The sequence below is a fragment of the Ranitomeya variabilis genome, chromosome 5 (assembly GCF_051348905.1).
Source record: "Ranitomeya variabilis isolate aRanVar5 chromosome 5, aRanVar5.hap1, whole genome shotgun sequence".
NCBI lineage: Eukaryota > Metazoa > Chordata > Amphibia > Anura > Dendrobatidae > Ranitomeya > Ranitomeya variabilis.
The window spans coordinates 273,151,854-273,164,566 of record NC_135236.1 but is presented as its reverse complement, the minus strand read 5'-3'; the positions used below and the strand labels follow the sequence as shown (position 1 = coordinate 273,164,566).

The following is a 12,713-nucleotide window of genomic DNA, read 5'->3' as shown; positions in this document are numbered from 1 at the left end:
TGGAGGGTCAAGTTATAGATGGAAGAAGTGGAAATGGCAGTCTAGGCCGAATGGAAGAGAAAAGGAAAAATGAATTTCTACAATCAGCAAGACCACTGGTATGTACCTAAATATACAGAAACTTATATTTATAGGGGGGCTCATCATGCCCTCCTTCCCACAGTAGCTGATGTCGGAGGGAGTAAAGAAGGATCAAGCATGTTGAATTTCAACTCATAGGAGAGGTGGGGTGTGGCAGAAGCTTACTCCATTTGTAAATGAGGCGCTTGCACACAAAAAGCTGCAGGTAAAACGAGCATATCAGTGACAAATACTCAACATGTATGGGCACCTGAAATCACACCTTTTTACGCTTATTCTTTTTAGCACAATTATCTTATGACATTGATATATGAACTAACTGGTTCTTTCTGTAGCCTTTTTAATACAATGTAATTACCTACAGCAGTTTTTAAAGGAATGGAACAGATATGCAAATACAGATTTATAACAAAATACAAAAATCATCATGAACTTGTGCATAAGATCCAATAAGACAAGAACTTCTTCCTGAACAAAGAGAGTGACTACGCAGTACAAAAGCAGATTTATTTATTTATTTATTTTTTTTTTAACAGCCTGGACATTGATTTACAGAGATTGTTCCACATAAGGGTCAACTTCTAAACATCTAAAACATAAGGTTCTACTTCTAAATTCCAAGTCAGCAAGAAAATGTATATCCTCAACATTTCACCTTTCAAAGCAGATACGTCAGCTGAATTTTCTGACAATTTACTACCTGCCAAAACAGCATAAAAAATGATCAGTAAGTTTGGCTCGTAGGCGCACTTAAAGAGACCCTGTTATCAGGATGTTATACCCCAAACTAATGGCATGTATGTGAACGTGTTTTAATGCCAATTAAATTCTTACCTTGCTTGTAAGAAATCCATTTTGCCGTTTTAGAGAAATCCATAGTTGAAATTGTATGCTAAAGGGGGTTTTCCCCACAGAGCTCATTTTAATCAATAGATCTTGGAATAATAATACATTTCCACAACTGGATGCATTAAATAAAATGTTGCTGTGCTGAGATAATCTTAGGCCGGTTTCACATTTGCGGTTGTGTCCGCAGCGTTTCCTCAGCAATTATCAACATGCGTTGTGTTTTCCCATATTTAACATTAGGGACGCATGAGTCTGCGATCGGCTGCGTTTTGCCGCGTTTGACGACGCATGCACCGTTTCGTCGTCTGCGGTTTGGCGCGGTAAACGCAACATGTAGTAATTTTAGAGGCGTCAATTTGCCGCCTAGAAACGTATGCGGTTGTTAGCGCAAGGAATGCGGCAAAAAACCGCATTACTATCTATGGGAACGCATGCGTACACATGTCTTTGCGTACGCATGCGTTTGATGCGCTTGCGTACTTCGGACTGCGCATGCCCATTAAAGACACACCCTCCTGGAAATATCAAACGCATGCGCATAAAAAGCGCAAACACATGTAAAAACGCATGCAAACGCTGCGGTTTTTTTACCATCATGCGTAAGCTGATAGGGATAAAAAACGCTGCGTTATCAGACGTTTGCATGTGTTTTTGCATGCGTTTGCGGTTGCGCATGATACGCTGCGGATTCTAACGCAAATGTGAAAGTAGCCTTATACATGTGCCCCTTATGTGTACTGTGTAATGGCCGTGTCTGATCGTACAAGGACATAGTGTACTCAAGCACAGACTTTTCTGCGGCAGCGCCAGACATACTGTGATCTTAATAATAGACACTTGGACTTCTAGTTATGAATTTGGTGTATTAATGAGGAAAGTGGGTCTATTGCCCAATGCACCATTCAGATTGGTGGAGTTGAACGATAGAAGAGGTAAAAGGGCCCATTTGCATCTCCAAAGCAGCTTCTGCCAGACAAGGGGTGCATTAAGATCAACTGTTGGACTGAAAATGGTTCACATAGTGTTCTAGCACACACGCCCTTGTCTGTTTGTCCACCCCTCGAAGGGATGAAAGCTCTTACATGCCAAATGACACTTTTTTGTGCTGTTTTGGACTGGTAGCTGTATTTCGCCGACTTTAAATTGTGCACTATATTCAGCTGATATTCACTTTAAAAGGGTTTTCCCACAAACAAAGTAAAGTTTTAGTCAATAAATCTTGGAATAATAATAACTTCCACAATTTGACGTGTAAAAAAAAATGTTCCCGTGCTGAGATCCCCAATGTGGCGAAGGAGAAAAAAAAAAAGTTCCTGTGCTGAGATAATCTTATAAATGTGCCCCTGCTATATAATGTGTAGTGACTGTGCCCGGGAGCAAAAGAGGGGATACTGACAGGACAGCAGAGGATCACAGCTGATTCTTTCTGTGAGGTAAAATAGGTTTTTAAAAAGGTAGGAAATGTTTTACATCTGTATACTCTTTTGTGTCCTCCCCTGACCAGGAGCTGTGGTATGATCAGACCATGTCCCTGTACGGTCAGACACAGCCATTACACAGTACACAGCAGGGACACATGAATAAGATTATCTCAGCACAGGAACATTTAGAAAAACATCCAGTTTTGGAAATTATTATTCCAAGGGTTATTAATTAAAATGTACTTTGCTGTTGAAAAAATCCCCTTAAGTAGTGAAGAATTGGCAAGTAAAAACTGCAGATGCCATTAAAATTTTGCCATCTTTACAAAGTAAGGTTACAATTGCCATGTGCCGTGGTGTAATACTAGATGACAAAAAACAGGAGTTTAAAAAAAAAAAAAAAAAATCACTAATTTCAAAATAAGATTTTAGCAAGAAATTCCTCCCGCTATACCGTAAAGTCGTGATTGACCAATTACTACCTTCATTAAAAGGCCCTAATGATAAAAAATAGATACTTCTGATTCATAGATCTTTCAAGGACCTATTTTTATTAGTGGATGAATGGATCTCTTCATGCGACTCTGGGCCATGGTCCAGGCCAGTAGTTTCTGGCTGTGGACAGTAGGTGTACAAACTTACTAACCCTTGGTGACGTCTGACCCAGATAATCGCGGGATGCCTGAAGGTAATTTGTGAAGCCAAAGTCCACAGCCAGAGACTACTGAGATGGACCATGAGCAGGGGTTGCGTGAAGCCATCTGTTCATTAATTTTTTATCCAAACTGAATGGGAACCAATCACCAGTACAGATATGTAGATTACAGCACCTTACAGATATGTCATCTGCATAAATCTTGGAAGCACACACTATATCCCCATATCACCTGAGAGTACCAGATCGGCCCACACCTTGGCAGCGATTATGGTTTGCTTATTTTTAAACTCTTATGTAATAACAGACAATTCTGTGTTGACCATTTTCTTTTAGCAAAATTACTTATGAGCGCCAAAAGCACAAGGTATACATATTGTGAACAGTAGCATGGCACACCTATATAATGTAAAACGCTGATTTTTCAGTTTATATTTTACCCGGCAATTTGTGACAAAGCCATATATAACCAAGGCACTTCAGATTGACAGATTCAGACTTGTAATCATTAAGGCACTTTAAATAAGGAGCCTGGCTACTTGGAAAGGCAAGCTAACACATACAGTAAAGATGTCCTGACAATAAGATGAGCATGCACATTTATTTATTTAAATGCATATATGTATTTGGGGACAAAAATGTTTTTTTGCAACTAGGTTTCATTAAAAATTTAGCAGCGCCTCTTGATTTTACAGGCTCTTTGTTTACCTGCACGTTCGACCTTAATGTGGTCTACAGTCATAAATAAGCTGAGAGGAGACAGAAAAAACAGTTACAAAATCTTTGGCTGACCATCATAGTGGGCTGAATGGCCTACGGATTTTCAGTTAACTTACTTTGTAGCCAGCAATAGACAGTGCAACCTTTTTAACAGAACCGAATTTCAAAAATGATTTTCAGTCCAAAATATATGAATTTAAAGGGACTTTGTCAGTAGGATAAACCCTTCTAAGCCATCTATATAAGCATGTAGGTCATAGGAAGCTGAATAAAATGATACCTTGATATCTGCGATCTGATGTCTTAATCCAGAGATATCCATGTTTTTTACTTATATGTAAATTAGCTTTCCAGACTATGGGCAGGACACTGATCTGCATGAGACTCCGCCTACAGAGATTATTATAAATAAAAAGGGGGAGTTACCAGTGTGAGACCTGTAACTAATACAGAACAGTAGAACTGAACTTTGTCTCATAATAAACATGTTAGCAGCTGCAGCTCTTCTGTATTGTACCAATATCGCAGCCCTGTCCGGCTGTGAGAGATAGAAGCTGAAGCGGAGAGGAACCTGCAGACGTGTCAGTTATAATCACACACAGCTCTGCAGTGGGATCAGAGAGCAGCCATTGCACTTCACATTGGTAATGCCCCCTTTTATTTAAAGTAAACTCTGAAGGCAGATTCTCAACGAGATCTTATGAGGGTTGATCCTACTCACAGATTCCTTCTAGGAAAAAAAATATATAAAAAAAAAAATTGTCCAAAAAGGTGGACAACCCCATTACTTGTAATTCTGGAAACATTGCGCATTTGTACTGCCCAATATATGGTTGTGTTTCCGGGCCAACATTTAATGGTGAGGTGTCATATTTTAACATATTTAGTCTGAATTGTAGTAAACGAAACACGATCTTAGCATTTATCTCAACCGTTAGAATTTTTGAAGCATAATTAATATCTACCCCAAAAGGGGCAGTCGATAGATGAAACAAGTATCACTAGATTTAAAATTTTGCATTGACTTTGGCCATCCTAATTCAAGACTAGCATATCACCCTTGGGGGGAATAAAACTAGTTTAGCATTTGGATAATTTGCATAAAAATGTAATAAAAAAACAGGTTTAAAAACCGAAGAGAGGTGGCACATTAAATTCATTGAGCAGTGGTCATGGATCCACCATCTCTTCGAGGAAGCCTAACTGTAATTAGCATCAATTGCTGCAATGATTACCACAGAGCATGGTGAATAGGACGAAGCTCCACCAGCGTAATGGAGTGGTGGCATGTTCACAGCCATACACTCCATTTACGGACGGTTGTGCCAGGTGGAGTGACAGTCTCAGGCCCCTTATGCAATCATTAGCTCTTTTCGCGCCTCTTGTTATTAGGAGCAGAATCTTTCTCAGACTCTCCTTGTTTGCTGGACTCTTTCTGCTTCTTCTTATCACTCGGCGGTTTTGAGTGACTCCGTTGCTTCGAGACTCCAGGCCGGTTACCTCTGCCAAATAAAGCTTGCAAGGAATAGATGACGACTAATGTAATAAGAATGGAGTACAACAGTAAAGGTGCAGGGTATGGCCGTAAAAGGTCTCGTATAAACCGGAGGGCTGAGGGAAGAGGAGCATCCAAAGACCGGCGAGGAGTAGGCTTATCCTGAAGATGAGAACGGGGAAAAAAAAATTAGATATAAAAGGTATGCCAAAAGTTATAACGTTGGATTCTATGATCATGGGTTGTCCAGTCAGAATGTATCGATGGCCTCTCCTTAGGACAGGTGCAGGCAAACATCAGATCACACTCGGATTAATGTTAATCTATGGGGCCGTTGGGGGGTGGAGATAAATGAAAACTTGCAACATGCCAGAGTTTGTTCGGATTTTCAGATCACAATTGGCCATGCGAGTCAATGAGTGTACTGAATGGATCGGACTGCACTTGGATGTCATCTGAGTGGAGTCAGATTTCCGTGTACTGACAATTTGATGAAGACATTTTATTTTTCTCCATCTTCTCATCCGAGAGAATCTGATCAAACGTCATTCAATATGTACGGTAGTTAATGCCACTGAGTACTGTAGATTGATAACTTAAAAATAAAATACAAGGTGCTCTATAGTGTGGATACATATGCATGAAATTAGTGATAGCGGCAAATCCAAGTGAGGCAGAGGATAGTATGCACACCTCATGAGATGTACTTCTACCATGCACAATATTTTGACACAGATATCCATCCATCTATATCTGTGTGTACGTATGTGCATTCTTTTACTTCTATGTTTTTATCCTTTATGTTGCAAATTGTCTCTTCAGAGAGGAAGAGAACTAGAACTCGAATGCCACCTATTGGAAGTAGCAATCCTACAAGTCAATGTTGACCCTTGTCACATGACTTAGGATAAAAGCCAAACCAGAATCTCAATTTGCAGACACTGTGTCTAAAAATTGAGATTCTGGTTTGGCTTTTATCCTAAGTCATGTGACAAGGCTCGTTAAAGGGTCGACATTGACTGTTAGGATTGCTACTTCCAATAGGTGGCATTCCAGTTCTAGTTCTCTTTCTCTCTGAAGAGACAATTTGCATAATTCCCAGAGGAGCATTTCGGCTTTAAGTCTCCTCATCTCGACATGCTTAGCATGTCACTCTCCACAAGGAGAAACGATACTTCTTGGATATCCTTTGTTATAATTTATTAACAATTGAGCCCTTATATATATTTATTTTAACAAATACAATCATGCTTCAAGATCTGGTGTAAAGGCGCAGGCAGTAGTATCACTACTTTCCCAAGGTAATCATGGCTTCAAATTGAACTAATGTTTTTTAGAAATGCTGATGCATTTTTTTTTGTGGTGACCTTATAATGTAATTTCCTTTTCCTGTCTTATGTACATAAATCCTTGCTGTTTCTTACTGCATTATGACCTGAGAGAGTCTCTGGACCAGTGCCGAAACACGCAGCCCGTTTTATTCTGAATAAACCTGGCACTTCTATTCTGCCCATCTTCATAACTTATTCTAATCTTTGTTTATTCTGCGATACCCAATGGCATTGCCGATTGTGTCTTGTAACAGCTCATCATGGGTGGGAGGCAGGAGTCGGACAACCTGAGGAGAGGCCATCAATATATATTGACTGGAAAACCCCTTTAATTTTCATATGTGTATATAATCACTCATAATATAGGGTTATTTTTAGAAATTACAGCATATTACCAATAGACCATAAATAAGAACCTTCCAAAGTAAACCCAAATGCTGCGGAGTCAGTGTGGCAAGAAACTGGAGTCTTGACATTGGCATACAAACGCGAGCAGAATCCAAGCACTATTGAATCTGGTTTCATATCGGATTGGTGCACTAGGTTTTATTATGTATTTATGTATAAATGGAAACTTTAATGTTTTTACTGAAAGCCTCTATTTTATACTCTGTATACTTTTGTACTCCGGCACCACTGAGGCCAAAATGAGACTTCTGGCTTCTGTTGGGTAAATGGCGGCTTATGGGTATTTGTTGCATAAAGCCCTAAGCTTTCTCGGCACATATATGCACAGCATTATCTAAGTGCGCATATACTCTAATCCTCACTTAGAATAAAAAATTAGGTTTATGGAATAATTCGGTTTAAGGAATAATTAGCTTGTGGAGAACTCTATGCTGTAAATACACTCAAACATGTTTCAGATGATAACCCAAAAGTGCATCGAAAAAGAGGTCCTCTCAAAGCAGATGCCTAGTATGCATATTAGAAGGAGCAACTGCAAATATGCCACAGGTAATGTGGTTTGTATAGGTGGTGGTCTTCTGAAAAGGTCGACTTTCAGAGAGGTTTCACTGTATAATGACTTACCTTTAAGCCATATTGGTTTAGAAGAGATTCTAGTGTATGGTCTCCTAGGAACACCATTGGGTAGAATTCTTCTGCGGCACGTCGGCGCCACCAGTTACTAGGAGTGTGCCTGGCAAAAAGACAGAATAACAAATTGCCAATTGGGTATAATCGGAGTAACAAAGTGCAGACTCCAGAAACCGTTACAAAAGGAAACACTAAAAATGCAAGAGAAGAATACTAAATTTATAATCTACACTACTCAACAGTGGCAGAAAGGTGGGAAGGGGCCAGCATCTGAAGGCAGGATGAATTATAAACTCACAGTTTGTTAAGAATTAGTTTAAAAAGAAAACTGATTAAAAGTCACCATAGGGACAAAGGATCTACGCGTTTCAAGTCCTGCAGTGACTCAATCTTAATCCTGATGAAGAATTACTGCTGGACTTAAAATGCGTAGATCAGATGTCCCTTTGCTATTACGGTCTTTCAAACCAATTTTCTTTTAAAACTAATTCTGAACAAAATGTGAGTTTTAAATTCATCCTGCCTGCAGATGCTGGCCCCTTCCCACCTTTCTACAGCTGCTTAGCCAGCAACCAGCCTGGAGATGTCCGTGCACTGCACCCAGAAACAAATGGCAGTATGTCCCTTGGATCACTAATGACAATTTATTTTTCTATTTGCACTACTCAACAGTGAGAAGAGCTCCATGCAAATTGTATTCTTAGTGCAACATCCTCTGCCGAAATACACAATGATTGCCAAAGGAATCGAATAACCATTCAGTCACATGCCCTTCATGAGACTGTAGGCAGTGGAAAGTCAGGAGGCGCAGAGAGGACACAAATATCAATACTGACATTAAACAAAATGTCACTAGACATCACAATACAAACTGTATAGATATTTAATATTAGACCAGATGAGGCTGGTATATTTACCCCCAAATTCCATGTCAGAATGGCTTTAAAGTCCTTTTTGGGAGTTTTCTTAAAATTAGCATTTTAGGAGTACAGCTATTGCAGGGTATACAGCCACTATGACATATATTTTCAAAATAAGTACACTAGTGTCATCAGTTCGAAGATCCATTTAATAAGGGATGCCACTTATATTGTTAAAACTGGCAACATCCACTTTAAATAATATTATGGTACTTTGGTTACTAAAATGATTTTGAGTAACAGCAAAAATACTATTCTTCTCTCTGTCCATGCAGTGAAAGCATGGCAAACCAAATCCAGCAGACTGACATATTAGGAGGCACTCAACATCTTGGGTGTTGCATATGTAGGTGTGAGGTGACCAAAATTTAAAAGTTACCCTGAATTTCAGGTACATAAACGAACCAATGGAAACTAGTAGGGCTTATACTAACTTTAAAACAAACATAACAAACTGCTACACCATAAGAAATACTCACCCGGTCTGATCAACCTCTGTGTACCAGTACTTGTATAATTGTGCTCGTATATAAAGAGGAGGATGCGAGTTGAAAGGGTATAGAGATTCATCATTCTGCACCAGACGGATCACTGGTAAAATAAAACATGATGAGTTATACTCAGATCACACTTCAAAGTTCTTTTGGGTCACGTTTCTGCTTTTTAATTGCAAAAATAAGGTTGCATGTTGCATAATTCAATCCTTTTTTTTTTTTTTAAAAGATGACAGCTCTATTAAAGGTACCGTCACATTAAGTGACGCTGCAGCGATATAGACAACGATGCCGATCGCTGCAGCGTCGCTGTTTCGTCTTTGTGTGGTCGCTGGAGAGCTGTCAGACAGCTCTCCAGCGACCAACGATGCCGAAGTCCCCGGGTAACCATCGGGTTACTAAGCGCAGGGCCGCGCTTAGTAACCCGATGTTTACCCTGGTTACCAGTGTAAATGTAAAAAAAAACAAACACTACATACTTACATTCCGGTGTCTGTCGGGTCCCCTGGCGTCCGCTTCCCTGCACTGTGTCAGTGCCGGCCGGCCGTAAAGCAGAGCACAGCGGTGACGTCACCGCTCTGCTTTAGGGCCGGCGCTTACACAGTGCAGGGGAGCGGACGCCGGGGGACGCGACAGACACCGGAATGTAAGTATGTAGTGTTTGTTTTTTTTTACATTTACACTGTTTACCAGGGTAAACATTGGGTTACTAAGCGCGGCCCTGCGCTTAGTAACCCAATGTTTACCCTGGTTACCAGTGAAGACATCGCTGAATCAGCGTCACACACACCGATCCAGCGATGTCAGCGGGAGATCCAGCGACGAAATAAGGTGCTGGCCTTCTAGCTCCGACGAACGATGTCACAGCAGGATCCTGATCGCTGCTGCCTGTCAAACACAACGATATCGCTATCCAGGACGCTGCAACGTCACGGGTCGCTGTCGTTATCGTTGTTAAGTTGTTCAGTGTGAAGGTACCATAACAGTTAATGACATTTGCCAGCCTGCAGGCAGTTAAAGGAGTTATGTAGGCAGCACAGCTGGAAGGCAGGGTGCAGAGATCAGACATCTTATAGCAGAGAACTGACCAGTAATAGACAAAGCTTTTCTCATGCCCAATTAGGGTGGTGTTTATTAGACAGTTTTGGGCAACCCTTACTGTAGTGACTACCCAACACTTCTAGGGGTGAGCTTTATGTTAGGGACAGTCTTTGAGTGCTTGCTTATGTGTTATACAACTGCTGTACTCATATATGGCGCACCGTATAGGAGAGATATTTGTCAAATGTACCCGATACTTCTTTAGGGTATGTTCACACGATCCTGATTTCAATCCTTTTTTTTCAGGACAAAAACCGCAGCTCTTGGCAGAAAACGCAGGTGCGTTTTTGGTGCGTTTTTGATGCGGTTTTTGATGCGGTTTTTAGTGCGGTTTTCTCTGCAGATTGTCTGTGTTTGACACAAATAAAGCTTTAACTGCAGTGGGGGAAAAAAAAAAAAGAAATGATGTCATTTCCTTGTCCAACCCTTTTCTTCTTCCATCCTCCATTTTGGGACTAAACACCAAAATGAGTGGACGTGTTTTGAATGACAGCGCTCCGCAGAGTGCGGAGCGTAGGCCAGATCACAGCCCGCGGATCCAGCTCTATCCAGCTATGCGTCATGCGCCCCTATATTTAACATGGGGGCGCATGGACATGCGTCGCACTTGCGTTTTGCGCCGCATGCGTCACTGCAGCGCACGCATCCGGGCGCAGAGGACGCAGCAAGTTGCATTTTTGCTGCGTCCAAAATCAATCAAAAAAAGGACGCATGCGGCGCAAAACGCAGCGTTGTGCATGCGTTTTGCTGCGTTTTTGTTTGCGTTGTGTGTTGCGGCGCCGACGCTGCGGCGCACAACGCGAATGTGAACATAGCCTAAGTGCCACGTATTTAAGTGCCACGTATTTAAGTGCCACGTATTTCAGTGCCACGTGCCACATATTTAAGTGCCACGTATTTAAGTGCCATGTATTTCAGTGCCACGTATCACGTATTTCAGTGCCACATGCCACATATTTAAGTGACACGTATCACGTATAAGTGCCACGTGTCACGTATTTAATTGCCACGTATTTAAGTGCCACGTATCACGTATTTCAGTGCCACGTATTTCAGTGCCACGTATTTCAGTGCCACGTATCACGTATTTCAGTGCCACGTATTTCAGTGCCACGTATTTCAGTACCACGTATTTCAGTGCCACGTATTTCAGTGTCACGTATTTCAGTGTCACGTATTTCAGTGCCACGTATTTCAGTGCCACGTATTTCAGTGCCACGTATTTCAGTGCCACGTATTTCAGTGCCACGTATTTCAGTGCCACGTATTTCAGTGCCACGTATTTAAGTGCCACGTATTTAAGTGCCACGTATCACGTATTTCAGTGCCACGTATTTAAGTGCCACGTGCCACGTATTTAAGTCCCACTTGCCACGTATCACGTATTTCAGTGCCACGTATCACGTATTTCAGTGCCACGTATTTAAGTGCCACGTATTTCAGTGCCACGTATCACGTATTTCAGTGCCACGTGCCACGTATTTAAGTGCCACGTGCCACGTATTTAAGTGCCACGTATTTCAGTGCCACGTATTTCAGTGCCACGTGCCACATATTTAAGTGCCACGTATTTAAGTGCCATGTATTTCAGTGCCACGTATCACGTATTTCAGTGCCACATGCCACATATTTAAGTGACACGTATCACGTATAAGTGCCACGTGTCACGTATTTAATTGCCACGTATTTAAGTGCCACGTATCCCACGAAGATTTTCCATGGAGAACAGACACATCCAGAGATGTCTGCTATCCACGGCTGCAGCAACACACTGACAGGAGCCATAGTTCCTGTCGGTGTGTCACTGCGCATGCGCGAGCGAGTTTACCGGCGGTCATTGACCCCGGCACTCTCGCTTAACGGCAGTGCTGCGTGGGAAAGTTCAACGCAGCTGTACTGCTGTTAACTGAGACGCCGGAGTCATTGAACTCCGGAACAGTACGCGATGATACACTGCTAGGAGCTTCGCTCCTGGCAGTGTATCGCCGGAGAGCAGGGGATCGGCGTGGGACACTCGTTTTATGGATTCTGCGGACAGGGAGTATGAATTTGATTTTTTATTTTGTGATTTTTTCCTGGAGGATCGAGGGCTTCGCCTACCAGTGTGCTGTTGGTGAGTATATACTCTGTGTTATGTGTTGTATGTACTGTACTGTGTGTCATGTATGTGTATTGTGTGTAGGTGTTTGGTGTAACTTTACAATTGTGCTAAGTCGCCGGACACAGGGACAACTCTCCCATCCTAATACCGGATGGGAGTCGTAGTCCCATACGGCGACTTAGCACAATGGTGGCACTAGCGTCGCATGGGGACACACACACACACACACACACACACACACACATACCAATTCAATCAAACGGCCGACACGATCCCCATGTGACGGTACGCCTCCATGTCTCTCCGCCCAAGCACTTCCGCCCACGCACTTCCGGCCGCTTCCCCGCACTTCCGGCTGCAGCGGTTCTGCACCACAAACCGCAATAAAACCCGCAGATATATTTTTGATCTGCGGGTTTTACTGCGGGTTTGACCTCACAATGGAGGTCTATGGGTGCAGAACCGCTGCAGTTTCGGGGAAAGAAGTGACATGCTCCTTCTTTTTTC

The 12,713-nt window shown here is 41.9% G+C and overlaps 1 protein-coding gene across 1 annotated transcript in view; it reads right to left on the bottom strand.

Annotated features, from left to right (window-relative positions):
- Positions 1-574: 574 nt before the first annotated feature.
- LMF2 (lipase maturation factor 2) overlaps positions 575-12,713 on the bottom strand; it is a 62,638-nt gene continuing 50,499 nt past the window's right edge. The window contains exons 12-14 of the mRNA XM_077264332.1: positions 8,990-9,101; positions 7,585-7,693; positions 575-5,383 (exon numbers count right to left, since the gene is read on the bottom strand). Coding sequence (XP_077120447.1) covers positions 5,090-5,383; positions 7,585-7,693; positions 8,990-9,101 — 515 coding nt within the window. The 3' untranslated portion in view covers positions 575-5,089. The remainder of the gene's footprint in view (positions 5,384-7,584; positions 7,694-8,989; positions 9,102-12,713) is intronic.